Source organism: Bos indicus, chromosome 9 (genome assembly GCF_029378745.1).
Source record: "Bos indicus isolate NIAB-ARS_2022 breed Sahiwal x Tharparkar chromosome 9, NIAB-ARS_B.indTharparkar_mat_pri_1.0, whole genome shotgun sequence".
Taxonomy (NCBI): Eukaryota; Metazoa; Chordata; class Mammalia; order Artiodactyla; family Bovidae; genus Bos; species Bos indicus.
The window spans coordinates 50,560,828-50,576,486 of record NC_091768.1 but is presented as its reverse complement, the minus strand read 5'-3'; the positions used below and the strand labels follow the sequence as shown (position 1 = coordinate 50,576,486).

The window sequence follows — 15,659 nt, the reverse complement described above, 5'->3', positions numbered from 1 at the left end:
CTAACAAAACAAAAAGAAGTATAATTTTACAAGAAGTATGTTCTGACTTTACACTAAAGTTATCATTAACTACACGTATCTAATGTTAGACTTTATTGCATAAGGCTGTTTGGAGTTAAACATCTTCCAAAATGAACTCTTTCAAAGCATTAATATTAAGAGCATTTAAATATCTAGTAGAATACCAGATAGCCTTATTTAAGGAAAAGTGCATTTACACTAAAAGAGAAAGAAAGAAATACATAGACGACTGAAGCAAATTTTTAACTCCAGCTCTATTCTGAGGACCTGGTATATCTTCAAAAACTACTGATACTGTTAAATAAAATGCTATTCCACTGCAATACACGATGACTTAATACCTTGAAAAACTGGGTGCCACTTCACATGATGTGAAGGGTACAGTTTTATGATATTTAAGATTATCTAGGTACTCCTTCGGAGAAGGCAATGGCACCCCACTCCAGTACTCTTGTCTGGAAAATCCCATGGATGGAGGAGCCTGGTAGGCTGCAGTCCATGGGGTCGCTAGAGTCAGACATGACTGAGCGACTTCACTTTCACTTTTCACTTTTCACTTTCTTGCATTGGAGAAGGAAATGGCAACCCACTCCAGTGTTCTTGCCTGGAGAATCCCAGGGACGGGGGAGCCTGGTGGGCTGCCGTCTATGGGGTCGAACAGAGTCGGACACGACTGAAGCGACTTAGCAGCAGCAGCAACAGGTACTCTTTAAGGTATTTCTCACTTAACAAAGTGAATCCACACAAAGTACCCATTAAAAAACTTACTTCTTCCAGAAAAAGAATAAATTCATTTGTTTCTAAGAATAAAATAAACTTAGGGTGGCATACCAGGTACATTTTTCTTTCCAGTGATGTATTCCAGTAATTTCCTGGAGGGTGTTCTCACTTTCACGTAAGCGGTGTAGTGACCTCCTTTCATTGAGCCGCTATGTTCCACTACGCCATAGAGACCATAGAGAACTTTACCTCCCACACTTACATTCTTTTACACAAAGAAAAAAAAAAGTCAATTAGTAATATTTAGTGAAATCTTATTATACGGAAAATTAAATGCACATCCTACTTAAAATAAGGGCAATTAACACTACACTGGGGTACCTGCCCACCTGTACTAGACTAGCAAAATGCAAAAACTTGACCTTTTCTGTTGCCTAGCCTGTCAGGAAAAAGAGTGCTCACATATGGGAATGAAAAAGGGTAGCTCTATTCAGAAAAATTTCATGTTATTTAGCTAAGCTATACGTGCATTACTCTTGGGTTTATCAATCCCTTTTCTAGGACTATTTCTCATAGGTACCATGAGCAATATGTAAAAACACATGCACCAGACAAGTGATTGAAGGATTATTTGTAATACCAAAAAACCATAGACTCAAAAGTGCACATAAACTGGGGACGGCTTGAATAAGCTATAATGCATCCATAGAATACAGTATTATGCTGCTTGAAAAATGGAGTGCAGATTATCTCTAAACACTGCTATGAAATATTCTCCAGGATACAATGTTAATACGGTAGAAAAAAAGGATACATCTTATAAGCTATGATTATTAAAGAGGTGAGATATTATATATATATATAAAATAGATATGTATTTATTTGTTTATATTTTTAAAAATTACACGTGTACCCCAATGTTCATCGCAGCACTGTTTATAATAGCCAGGACATGGAAGCAACCTAGATGTCCATCAGCAGATGAATGGATAAGAAAGCTGTGGTAAATATACACAATGGAGTATTACCCAGCCATTAAAAAGACTACATTTGAATCAGTTCTAATGAGGTGGATGAAACTGGAGCCTATTATACAGAGTGAAGTAAGCCAGAAAGAAAAACACCAATACAGTATACTAACACATATATATAGAATTTAGAAAGATGGTAATGATAACCCTGTATGCGAGACAGCAAAAGAGACACAGATGTCTATACTGTTCTATACATTTGAGAGGGAGAGGGTGGGATGATTAGGGAGAATGGCATTGAAACATGTATAATATCATATATGAAATGAATTGCCAGTCCAGGTTCGATGCATGATACTGGATGCTTGGGGCTGGTACACTGGGATGACCCAGAGGGATGGTACGGGGAGGGACGAGGGAAGGCGGTTCAGGACGGGGAACACGTATATACCTGTGGTGGATTCATGTTGATGTATGGCAAAACCAATACAATATTGTAATTGGCCTCCAATTAAATAAATTTATATTAAAAAAAAGAAATAAAATAAAAACAAAGGGGGAAAATTATAGATGAATAAATAATAATTTGAAAAAATGGTTATCTCTAAAGGAAGGAAACAGGTAGAACAGACATGGAGAAAACCTACACTTGTTTGAATTTACCTTGATTTATACATTTGACTTTAAAACTACATAAATACTTTATGTAATTATTAAACAACAAAATTTAAGTAACAATCCCTAAAAATGAAAATTTAAAATAAGCAAATGAACATCCAGTTGGTGGCATAATCATTCTGTGAGCAACCACAGGGGTCATATCAAAAGAACCGAGGAGCCAACCTGAAGAGGCTCTCAGTGGCTAACAATGGACCCACTAGACATATTAGACTATGAATTAAAAGAAGAGTGTAGTAAATTCAAACATATTTAGTGTGTTAAAATCCATGAAATCATAATGATAAATTTACTGATCACAGTTTGAGAATGATAGTAAATTCATTATTCTGAAAACTGGCTTAAAAGGGGGATGGGGAAAGAACTGAGCATTTATCCTGCCTTTTCTAAAAGAACTATAATGTAAAATACCTAAAGAGATGAAAGGAATTTCTCTTTATATAGAAGTATTCCAGTAAATAAATGAAGAAAGAATAACAGGATACCACCATTCTGTAACTGTTAATGAACTCATTGAGCAACACTGGTTGCTAACATCACGGAAAAGAAACTCGCATTATGTGCCACCTGATGAAACAACAGAACACTCCCTATGAAACAGCCTTATCAGGGGTTGGGATGGGAGTTGGGGGGTGGGGTGAGGATCTATTCAAGCTTCTGTTGATCCAACTACCTATTTGTAGGAAATCAAGAGGATAAAGGAATAATCATCAAAATCTAAACTCTGTGAAACTACCAGAAAGATGATCCAGTTTCTTCAACAAATAAATTCCAAGAAGCAGAGATGGGAGAGGGAAACTATGTATTAAGAGAGATATTTTTCAATCATGACATGTAGTCCTTACTTGGATATTAATTCATTTAAAAATTTATTAGACAATTGGAAATATGTATGCTAGAGGATAGAAAGTGGAAGTGAAGTCCCTCAGTCATGTCTGACTCTTTGCGACCCCATGGACTGTAGCCTGCCAGGCTCCTCTGTCCATGGGATTTTCCAGGCAAGAATACTGGAATGGATTGCCATTTCGTTTTCCAGGGGATCTTCCCAACCCAGGGATTGAACCCAGGTCTCCCGTACTGCAGGCAGACTCTACCATCTGAGCCACTAGGGAAGCCCAAAAGATTTAAAAAGTAATGCTAATTCTTTTAGCGTGAAAGTGGTATTGTGGTTATGTTTAAAAGGGCAGGGGGGGCGGGTAATTCTTATCTTTTAGAGACACATAGAGGAAAAGATTTATGAATGAAAGGATACCTAATACTTGCTTCAAAATAATGTAAGAAAAAAAATTAATATAGAAGGAAGAGGTAGATGAGTATGTGGATGGGGTGGGACTGGCCATATATGTAGGGTCTGGGGGCAAGAGGTTTATTTGTACTGTTCTCTTTGGTGTTTGTTGGAAATTCTCCATAATAGGTACTTTTAAAAAATATGTTTCTGTAAGTTTAATACACAGCTTGCTAGACATTTTGTTTGCCACATTATCAAATTCTATGAATATATCAAATTCTATGAAGACTGAATGTAAACATCTGGCAGAAAGTGCTGGTATTCCACAGTAGATGAACTGGATTCACTGAAAAACTGCATTTAAGATATTTTTGTCTTGACTGATCAATGTATTGAAATTATTAAGTTCAGTAAGTTTATGTACCAGAAAACCTAGACTGCTAACCAGAAATGGCGAGCAGGACAATATGTGAGTTACCCCAGAACTGTGTGGTGTCCACATGGAAAGCAAAGTCATCAATTTCACCTACAGTTAGTTCTCACATATAAGCACAAGCAATTATAAACCAGCTTGCTTTCTATGCCTGATTATTAAAATATTAGTAATTTTAAGTTTGTGCTCAGCTGGCAAGTATACTAGTCTCAGTTACGTACGTGAAATGGCATGAAAGACAACGCACTAGTACACTGGTTTACAAAAGAGGAGATCAGATCAGATCAGTTGCTCACAAAAGAGGAGAAAACTCTCCAAATGCTAAAACCACTGCCAATTAAGCACATCATTCACAAGAAACAGGAGAGGGCACAAAATCTGCTTATTTCTCTCAGCAACTATCCGACGCTAGCAGCATTTACAAGCAGCTTTGATCATGAACATCATGCCTCACTTATGCTTTATGCATCTTTTCAACTTATTCTGTCTCCCAAAGGACAAAAGTCATTTTCTGTGTTAAATGCTGGATGGAAGAAGAAAGGGAGGAAGGGGACATGAGAGACAGAGGGTAGGAGGTAGGGAGAAAGACATGGTCTAATAAACAATACATAGGATATTCTAAAGCATATTATTTGCAAGACAATTAAATATCTTAATAATATACTATACCTTACAAGTAGCAGAACAGAATGGTGCTAAGTCAAGCATAAGTGGAAAATCTACATGTCTGTTTACTTTGCGAAGACTCAAACCAGCCTCAAAAAAAAAAAAAAAGTAACAAACTTAATTTATAGATCAATGGGTTTGTTAATTTTAATTAAAACCAAAAGAGAAATACAAAAGGTTCGTTTCTTCATAGCTATTAAAACATCAACAATCCAAAACTGATATATGACTAAGTTCTCAATTAGGTTTCATAAACTTATTGCAAAGATCATTCATTTACATGGGTATTTTTACCACAGACAATATGAAAATAATTACTTTCACTGTGCATTACAACACTGAAAAATAAACTCAATGTGATTGAAGCTAAGCTACTGATACATATGCTACCTAAAAATGTACTCAACTGAAGAGTCAGGAGTCTGGTGTTACAGGCCTGACTCAGTGACTGGTTAACAGTTAACTTGACTCTAGACAACCTTATCTAGATCAAGGCAGAAAATGGGTATAAATGGGTTAGATTAGGTCATTTTCAGTTCTAAAATTCAGTGATATTCATTCATTAAAAAGAAAAAAGCCTGAACACCCAAATCATTTTATCAATAAAAGTAAACATTACATATTATATAAATCAAAATGAATCTTCATGTTAAGAAACTCTACTTCTTTCTCTATTTTTAGTATCCAAAGGCAGGCCTTGAAAAACATATATTTACATTAAGTAATAATAAAAATTTATTGACAGACCATCAAATATATTGGATAGGAAACTCAAAAATAAAAATGGACTCTTTTTAGAATAAGAAGATACTTGAATCTGAGATGTTTGGGTAGACAAAATTAATATAGATGCAACCTTTCATGAAAAGCTTTCATGACTTACTTCAATGACTAGTCTTTTTATTTGCATACTAATCACATAACACTACAGATCGTTGCCTATTTCTTATCTTTCTTTAAAGAAAAAAAAACAACTTATTTTTTGACCAAAATATTGCCAGTGATTTGTATTTTCAAGTAATCTTTAGGAGTCTTAACCTGATATCAGACATGAAATTATGAAGTCATATCAGGAAAAATTAATCTGTATTCAATTTGTTTGCCTCCTTTTTTTCTTATCAGGTGACATCTACAAAGCAGCTGATACCAGCAATGTCTGAGATCATGTCAGGCTTATGTGTCCTCCCCAAACAGTACTTTGCTGTTGAAAAATTACCCCTTAAGAGAAGAGACTTCTATCAGCACTGTTATAATCTTTGCCATTTTGGACAGGCTAAAAGAGGAATCTCACTGTCATTGTATTTTGTATTTGTTTTGCTAGAAAGAATGGAACTTCCTTTCACATTTTCTTTGAATTCTTTACTTCTATGAACTGTCAATTCATGTTCTTTACCCTTTTACTATTAGAGTCTTGATCTTTTTATTATTGATCTTTCAGTTCAGTTCAGTTCAGTCGCTCAGTCGTGTCTGACTCCTTGTGACCCACTGAATCACAGCACGCCAGGCCTCCCTGTCCATCATCAACTCCCGGAGTTCACTCAAACTCATGTCCATCAAGTCTTTAAGGGCTCTTTATTTATTTTCAATATTAATCACTTGCTATATTTATGACAAAGAGCTCTATCTTGTTGAGATCTCTCAGGTACTGTGGATGTTTCTAATAGAACTCTAAAATTAGTATGGGGAAATAGGTTTTCAGGGACACAAGAAAGCCAGAAGCAGAGACACTGCTTAGAGATTCTGATCCCTTTATTTCAGTTCCAGGGAATGAGAATGTGGCTTTGCAGACATTACATCTAGCCTGAGATCAAGAAGGGGCCTAGACATCTATAAAAATTTCCCTGTAAGGGCATGAACTCCTTCTGTAGGTTATTCCTAAAAGGGATGCAAGTATCGAATATAAAATAACCGTGGTATATCATTCTCAAGTCCGGCATGACCCTAGCAAGTTCACACCAAGTCCCTGCAGATATACACCTTCCATTTAGCATTCTGATGTACTGTAATGAGACACAACACATCTGCTTCTGCTTTCCATGGCCATTTCCACAGAGTTTCTGTAATGTTGGCTATAGAAAATCAAGAACTTCATCTAATTTCTGTGGGTAGGGATGGAGATACAGAGAAAAATCTCTTCCAGGCCATCTGTGGCCCACCTGAAATGTTGCAGATATATCATCAAAGCTTTCCATCTCTTGAGATTTCTTTCAAAGGTTTTATATTTAGAAAATTGTTCACACAAGGATCAGGTTAGTAATTTTCCTGAAGTTTTCTTCTAGTCTTTCAATAATGTTTCATAGAATTAAAAAAATCTGTCTGAAAACAGTACTGATATCAACATATCTGGTCTAGAAGGAAGCTCTAAATTTTTATTTCAAACATCTTTCTTAAGTCCTTTAGAGAATAACCTAGCCTCCTTTCCAACTGATTTGAGATTCATCCTATATCATAACAACAGACTTTAAATTGTACTAAATTCACTGACAATTCTGACCATAGTATTTAATTACTAAAGTTTCTTCAGGAGAAACTTTAAAATCATTTTATCAAATGCAAAAAAAAAAAAAAAAAGAGAGAGAGAGAGAGATAGGACATTAAAGTATAACCAACTGGAGAAAAACGTTTAAAAATAGGTTCTTTCCCATTAGAGTCCTAAAAAAGTGAGGCCTGCCTTGTAGCCCTTTTTGCAATTAGTCCCAGCCAATCACACTCAGCCCAAGCACTCTTCTCCATTGGGATAAAACCTTAGAAAGCTATGTGTACCTTGTTATTTCCCTGCTTCTAAGGGTTCCTTAAAAATTCTATTTTCCACTGACACAAACCTACACACACCACACTCTCTCTCTCACAGACACACACCACTGAGGTTCCTATCATACCAACTAAATGTTCAAATATTGTGAATTAGACAATCTTATTTAGAAAAGTCTTATAAGCTATCATGGCTGAAAAAGCAGTAAATCTCATGAGAAAATTTTTAAATTCAATAAATTACTGTCTAATCCTTGACAGTACAAGACTTGTGTGTGTATGCTTAGTTGCTCAGTTGTGTCCAGCTCTTTGCAACCCATCAACTGTAACCTGCCAGACTCCTCTGTCTATGGAATTTTCTAGGCAAGAATACTGGAGGGGGCTTCCATTTCCTCCTCCGGGGATCTTCTTGACCCAGGGATCAAACCCGTGTCTCTTGCATCTCCTGCATTAGCAGGTGGATACCTTACCACTGCACCACCTGGGAAGCCTTACAAGACTAAGGCTCCGCAAAACATATGATGAAAATATGTGTAGTGCTACTAAAGAGAATTTTACCTGATGAAATCTTTTAAGATGGAGAATCAGGATAGCTGGAACAGCAGAAATGAGCAATTGCTTCCTGGCATTAGTATAAACCCCCTCTGCTTTCTTTTCTGCATAAGATACAATAAATTTATTTATAAATTACATCTTATACATTATTGCCCATATAGTATAGTAAACATTTAAATAGAATCATTATACCACATTTTTGAAAATGTTAGAAAAGAAATTAGATTTCTGATTACTGGGAGCCTCAACTCAACCCTAAAACTCCAACAATATGAAAGGGATTTTTTTTTTAAGGCATACAGTTATAAGGACAAAGAATAGGAGAGGTGACACTTGCAACACAACTCTGGAAGCTGGAAAGCTGATAGACCAGAAGTGACTTATGTCAATGCCTTCCAGTCAAACACCACCAGAAACATACCTGTAATTGAAAAAACTGGGTCATTACTCACTGCAGTGAAAGAAGATCACCTATCATGGGAACGATGGGATATTTCCATAAAAGGTTGTTACATATGTAAAATAGAGAGCCAGTGGGAATTTGCTCTTTGATGCAGGGAACTCAACCTGGGGTTGTGTGACAATATAGAGGGGTGGGGCAGGGTAGGAGGTGGGAGGGAGGTTTAAGAGGGAAGGGACATATGTATATCTATGTCTGACTCATGTTGATGCATGGCAGAAACCAACACAACATTATAAAGCAATTATCTTCCAATTAAATTAATAAAAAAATAAGAGGTTGTTAGAAATGACTTGTGATAGGATTTGAATATGGCCAATTGCATACTTAACTTGGATTAGTATAAGCTGGCATTTCTTCCTCTCCCATCTAGACATTAATTTTAATGTATTAATCATATTTTCATTCTGATGCTTTGACATCTGGGGCCTTGCTGACACTGGAAAGGGCCTTTTCCAGAGCCTAATTCCTAGATAGTAAATAAATTAAGCGTGCCTTTCATATGTATTTCCAAAGCCCTTACCCAACCACCTCCTTTACTGGGCTCAGATACTCTAGGTCACTATTCACCTGCCCTACTCACACCAGAGCCAGGTACCAGACCTCTAGAGACAGCCTCTATACCTCAGATTATTCACTTCTAAACCTTTCTGCCCTCCTTCATTCATTCCTTCCCTCGGCAACCACAATAAACGCACTTGACTGCACTTTCCCCCTTGCTCCCCGTCTCCTGACCAACCCTGGTGCTTCCCTTGTGGCCCTGGGCGGCATGTCTTAGTGTGTCTCCTCCTCTTGGGAACTTCACTTAAGTAATAAACTACCTTTTCAGTGGCAATCATCTCATCTGTTAGGCTCATTATACCTGAATAATAAAACGTACATTTTAAAACAGTCATTAAGAATCAGAATTTTTTATTCATTTAATCAAGGCTAGAGGTACACCAAAAATTTCCTACTTGACAAATCAACCTTTTCTACTTTTCTCTTGTCAACAAAACATAGTTAGTATATAGCTAGCTTTATAATATACAATTACTTAAAATCTTCAAATTTATATCTCATGATATGACTTTTGTGAAGGACATTAATCTCACTGGTGTTGCAATTAAGTTTTACAGAAATTATTTCTGGAAAGACTTCAGATAGCTAGTTCCCTGAAATAAGATTATGTGAATTTGCATTTTCAAGGCAAAGATGGATACTTCCTATTCTTCAACTTATTTGGACAAAATTCTATTGAAAATTTCCCCTGCCCAGTCAGTGTCTTCAATGCTAAGGTACAGATATGAATAAGACAAGCCCTGACTCCAAGCAGCTAATGTATGGTGACAGGTTCTTAGGTTCCTCCATGTGGGATCTATTACCCACTAGTCACTGATTATCAGATAATCCATGAATACTTAAAAAAAAAAGTTAAGCTAAATACTTACCTGCAGAAGTGGTTTCCTTTTGGTACTTCTGTTTCTTCTCAGTACAGTTCTCACACAGAAGCTTGTTATTCCCCATTAGCAATTCCATAGATGTAAACTGATAGAGACAAGACTGAACTGAACATTCTTTAGAAGTGGTTATATAGCTCTGAGAAAGGGTCTGAAAAGCATTTTGGGGGCTCTGAGACACCATATGCTTGTCCTCTGAAAAACACAAATTATTTGAAACACTTAGTGGCTGATTTTCTCTGTCAAAATCCCTAGCTCGAATTATAGTGCTGCTCAAATGAAGTTCAGAAATAGCTTCCGCCACTCCCTCATCACCATGGTCGCCCTCCCTAGTGAGTGGTTCACTCTTGGACGGGTAGTGAGGGTGTCCATTTGTGTGCGTGTAGTATCCGCTTCTGGATCTCAACAACAAAGTCTGTTTCGGAGCACTCTCAGACTCCGAAGCCTCGCTGTCAGCATCAACGCTACTTTCAGAAAGGCTGTCTTCTTTCTCACTGCCATCGGTGGGGCTTTCAGTCAGAGTCAACTCAGTGTTCATGATGCTTGCAAACAATGAAGAGTCTCTATTCACCTCAAGGCTTTCATTTTCCTGGTATATGACAGCAGCTTTATCTTCTCCAGATGATGATTTTCTTGTACATTTTCTGCCATGAATTAGCTGATTCTGTAAGTTGATAGTGTTTTCAGAGAAAAGAATCTGTGACCTTACTGAAAATAAATGCTAGTAAGTCTTACTTAAACATTTCACAATTATTAAAATAATATTTCTAGTACCTCTGAAATCCATTTACTAAATCTACCCAAACTACAATGAACAGTATGCTAACAAAAAGCTCTAATTTAAAAATAAACGTTTACACAAGGAACCAACTTAATGGTTACCTATTTATGGGTGGGGAACAGCACTTTTGTGGAACAGTGCTATGCTGGAGGCTTTTCAAGTGTAAACCTCTGCACAATTTATGTAGTTTTGTCCCTTAAAGGACTTTTGAACAGAGTAAGTGAAATCTGGTAATACATCAATTTGCCAAGTTAGTATAAATCATATCATGTAAAAAAATTGTTTTTTGCTTTTTGTTTTTTAACAAGGTGCAAATTCAAATGGATGTCTTTAAATTAATCTGGCTTTATTCATCAATCACCATGGTCACCCTCCCTAGTGAGTCCCTGGGGAAACAGTGGATCAGATAATGGTCATCAATTACTGATAACATCACAGGAAAAGAAATATCAAACATAATATGTACCTCCTGATAGAAATACATACCATCACTTGAAAAAGTTTTCTTGCAAAAAATTAAATAATCAAACTTAAACCTATTTAGGCCTTTAGTTCTAACTGCCTTAAAGAGGAAACAAAGGGAACAGAGGCATCTCTTAAGAACATGTAGATGAATTACTGCTTGCAAAACGAACTACCACAATATGCAAAATGAATTACTATTGATATAGGAAGGTGAGACTGCTGAAAAAAAAGATTTCATGTCTTCAACAAATAAATTGCAAAGAAAACAAAAGGTGGAATCTGTGGATTAAAAGACATTTAAGACACGTGGGAAGCTATAGATCTTTTTAAGATGCTAAATTCAAATATGCTTGAAAAAGCAAAAACAAATATTTTATGAGACAATTACAGAAATTAAAATTATGACTAGATGTTTGTCCTATTAAGTTTTAAATATTTTTAGGTACAATAATGATACAATGGTTATGTCTTTAAAAAGCATCTTTTAGAGAAATACATTTAGATATATGTTGGGATTTATTTCAGAATAATCTAGGATGAGGAGGAGGAAAATGTGAGACAGACAGATAAAACATGACCAGTTGTGAGATGACAACTATGACACTGAGGGTACCTGGGGGGTTATTATACCTTTTTCTCGATTTTTGTATACTTTAAAAAATTTTTCTTACTAAAATGTTTCAAAAAGCAGGATGTTTCACAAATGCATATAATCTTACCATATCTTTAGATAAAGAATGCTTCCTGATTGCTCTGGGTTGATGAGTATTTTCTACAGGAACAGTGCCACTGTATTGACCATTATCTGTCTCTTGTAAACGTCCATATTTACTTATTCTTCCCAAAAGTACAGGTTTTGAAACCTATATAGATAACATGTACATAATACAAAATTTCTTTAGGAAATGAATTCTGGATATCATCTACTTTTTAATATTTGTAACACTTGAAATATAATTTCCTAAATGATAATTCTCAAAATATAAAGCATAAGCATTTAAATTCCTTGAGATTAGGAACTATATCGTCCTTCACTCATCCATATACAAACTCCAATATCAAATACACTGCACAAACTCAATTACTGTATATAAAGAGTAATGACTCTCAGATACTTGATAATATACTCAAAAATGCCTACGTTTTGAATTTATAAATGTCCTTCACAAAAAGACTTAAGGTTTTTCTCCTTACCCTTTCTTCTATTATAGGAAGTGAAATATCAATAAAAGGATCTTTCACCGTGGAGATCTTAAAAAGAAAACACATTGAAAACTTCAGTTAGAATTCTAATGTAGACAATGTAGTTTTGTAAACTCCTTAAAGAAATCAAACTTCCCAGGAAACTTAAAATCTTAAGTTAAAAAGCATTCTTGGAAGAAACAGTAATTTAATTGGGTATAGCAACACATTTGTTCAGTCGCTCAGTCGTATCCAACTCTTTGTGACCCCATGGCAACACATATGCGGTTAATCAAAATAAGATAATCCAAAGCTTAAGTAAATGCAACACAGTTGAATTTTATAATACTGTTAATATGACTAATGTGGAATATTTAAAGTAACTTTTAAAATAAACTGTGTTTAATAAAACTGATTAACTATATAAGCATATTTTTGGTGAAATTGGGGCCATAACATATGACATACATAAATAAAATATGAAATGTTAAGAAAAAGCCATGAGAAAAGCTAGAGAACTTGACGGTGTTTTGAAGATTCTTCAGGATAATTCTATTTTAAAAGATACTCTATAGTTTGTGAAAAAAGAAATCAACTTCTATGTTGAATATATTAGAAACCTAAGTGGAGCTGACTATTGAACAATGTGGGGGTTAAAAATGCTGACCCCCATCCCACTGAATAGTCAAAAATTAGAGCATAACTTCACAGTTGGCGCTTTGTATCTGGGATTCTGTGTCTGCAGATTCAACCAAATGCAGAGATTGTGTAGGACTTTAGCAGTATTTACTGAAAAAATTTGTGTATAAGGGAGCCCTTGCAGTTCAAACCCATGCAATTCAAACCCATGCTGTTCAAGGGTCAATCATAATATCATGATGACACATTCTGTGCTTCACTATGATAGGCTTGAAGGAGATACAATATATAATCCTGATTTTATAAGATTAGAGAGGAAAGATACTCTATAATCTGGGATAGGAAGACAGATATAAAGACTCTCTCTTTTATGATTAAAATCTGACAGAAATTTAAACCTATTATATGCCATACAGTTCCAGAAATATTCCTTACCAAGCAATTGAAAAACCTGTAAAAATTTATACAGTCCTTAAGAAGCTATTGTGCTTTCCTGGTGGCTTAGAGGTTAAAGCGTCTGCCCACAATGCGGGAGACCTGGGTTCAATCCCTGGGCTGGAAAGATCCCCTGGAGAAGGAATGGCAACCCACTCCAGTATTCTTGCCTGGAGAATCCCAGGGACGGAGGAGCCTGGTAGGCTACAGTCCACGGGGTCGCAAAGAGTCGGACACGACTGAGCTACTTCACTTAAGAAGCTGTTACAGTACAGATGGCATTCAAAATGAAATTATCACTAAATTCAAAAATGAGTCAAGTCTGCTTTTTTAAAAAAAATTGAACAAGTAATATAAATATAAATTTTTAAAGAAGATCAGCCTAAATTATGTTATTGAATTATTTCTTTTGGGATTATAATTTAGGGCAATGCATAATGATATTAACGTAGTTACTCTCTTCACAGAAGTTTCTCTTTCATTTTCAATCCAAATGAGTAGCTAGCACATAGGATTATACTAAAATAGGCTAAATGAACTTCACAGGTGTGTCAAGAGGAAAATTTAGATAACATTTACTTAAAAAAATTATACATTATGTTTATTTTCTAACAGTGAAGGATATATTTTTTAAAGACTTTCAAAAACTACTACATAGTCATCTGTCACAAATAAAAATGACTGCTAATGATTACATGTGAAAGAAAACAATAAAAACAATATGACTATAATCTAGTCCATGTTGAAGAGAATTACAAAGTACCTACATTTGAACATTCTTCACACATGACCGTGCTAGTTAATTCACCAATAAAGATACGATCTATGAAGTTCATTTTCACACCTTCTCTTCCATATGCTGTAAAAATAATACTTTTAATGAAAAAAACATATCAACCATCAACCTAACAATGTAACAGGCTTTTTTCCTGTTGAATCAAAAGAAATCTGAATAATCTGGGACCATATTTAATACTATATTTTACTATATGATCTTATAATTTTCTTTACAATTCTATAGAGAAAATGTGACTATCAACTACTGTAGTCTCAAATAACAAACTGATTATTCTTAAACTTTAAGAAGTAAAATAAGTAGAGTAATCACCACTATTCATACCACACTCAACTGCTCCCACTAAACCCTTTAAAAAGCCTCTGTGCCTAACCTAGAGGTAGACAGAGGGATGGAAAAAGAGATTATGATTTAGGGCTACAAATGCCAGGACCATAACTATGGACACAACAGGGCAGTAAAAGACAAGTAAACACTGCAAAGCATACGAACTAACATGGAAATTAATAACTTAGCTATATATTTAATTCCTGTTACATAAAAATGTTAAAATCATTCTATTTCTATTTCTATATTATATACTACATATTTATATATTTATAAGTAAAAGAAAATGATGCCTATGGTTTGATTCAAAATAATATGGAATTGGGGGAGAACAGATGAAACATGAATCAAGTGTAATTTAAGCATGATTATGGGCACACAGGCACATGGGCTTCACACTATTCTAATGGAAGTTTGAAATTTCTCACAGTAAACCACGGGGGAAAATATATTAAAAAATTTTTTCTCAAACCTACTCACTCCTCTTTCAAATTTCTCTTCCATCCTTTTTGGATCGCTATCCTCAAATTTCATGCAAACAATTGAAATCATTTTAAAACATTACTTGAAGCACTGAATGACAGAGCAGATTTTTATCTGGACATATCAAGAAATACCTTTTAATTACGATGGTAACTATTTAGAAGTTATGTTTAACTAAGATGTTTCATTAAGGAAAACTGTACAAGGGATTGAAAGTAAGTAAGATTACAAAACTGAAAAGAAGTGAAAGAAAAAACGAACAGTTATTCTAAACATGCACTAGATGGCACTATCTCAAAACAAAACAGAGCATACTTGAGACCCTATTATTTTTTAAAATCTTGAACCTTCAACTGCACACAGTTTTGTTATATACAAGCTTAATGTATTTATATTTGTTTATATAGACACCCTTTATATATAATGCTATAAAAACAGAATTAGAAAAGAGAATAAATAAAATAAATAATATTTTTAAACATTTTCTAAAAATGAGTTACTACCTCAAGGAAGAATATATTTATAGGACACAGTAAATTGTTAATAACATGGGATATAAACCTACATTTAAATACTGATCATTATAAATTATCAGCTTTGATCAGTTAGTTAATCATTGTTTCTGCCTC

The 15,659-nt window shown here is 34.9% G+C and overlaps 1 protein-coding gene across 5 annotated transcripts in view; it reads right to left on the bottom strand.

The window, feature by feature from the left end:
- USP45 (ubiquitin specific peptidase 45) overlaps window positions 1-15,659 on the bottom strand; it is a 77,487-nt gene that overhangs the window by 18,568 nt on the left and 43,260 nt on the right. For 2 of the 5 annotated variants that reach the window (XM_019967317.2, XM_019967318.2), the window contains exons 11-17: window positions 14,192-14,283; window positions 12,363-12,419; window positions 11,888-12,031; window positions 9,914-10,586; window positions 8,027-8,124; window positions 4,721-4,807; window positions 853-1,006 (exon numbers count right to left, since the gene is read on the bottom strand). In XM_019967317.2, the coding sequence (XP_019822876.2) occupies window positions 853-1,006; window positions 4,721-4,807; window positions 8,027-8,124; window positions 9,914-10,586; window positions 11,888-12,031; window positions 12,363-12,419; window positions 14,192-14,283 (1,305 nt within the window). Of the gene's footprint in view, window positions 1-19; window positions 746-852; window positions 1,007-4,720; window positions 4,808-8,026; window positions 8,125-9,913; window positions 10,587-11,887; window positions 12,032-12,362; window positions 12,420-14,191; window positions 14,284-15,659 lie in introns of those variants that run through there. The other 3 variants (XM_070796037.1, XM_019967319.2, XM_019967320.2) reach the window with 3 other exon arrangements.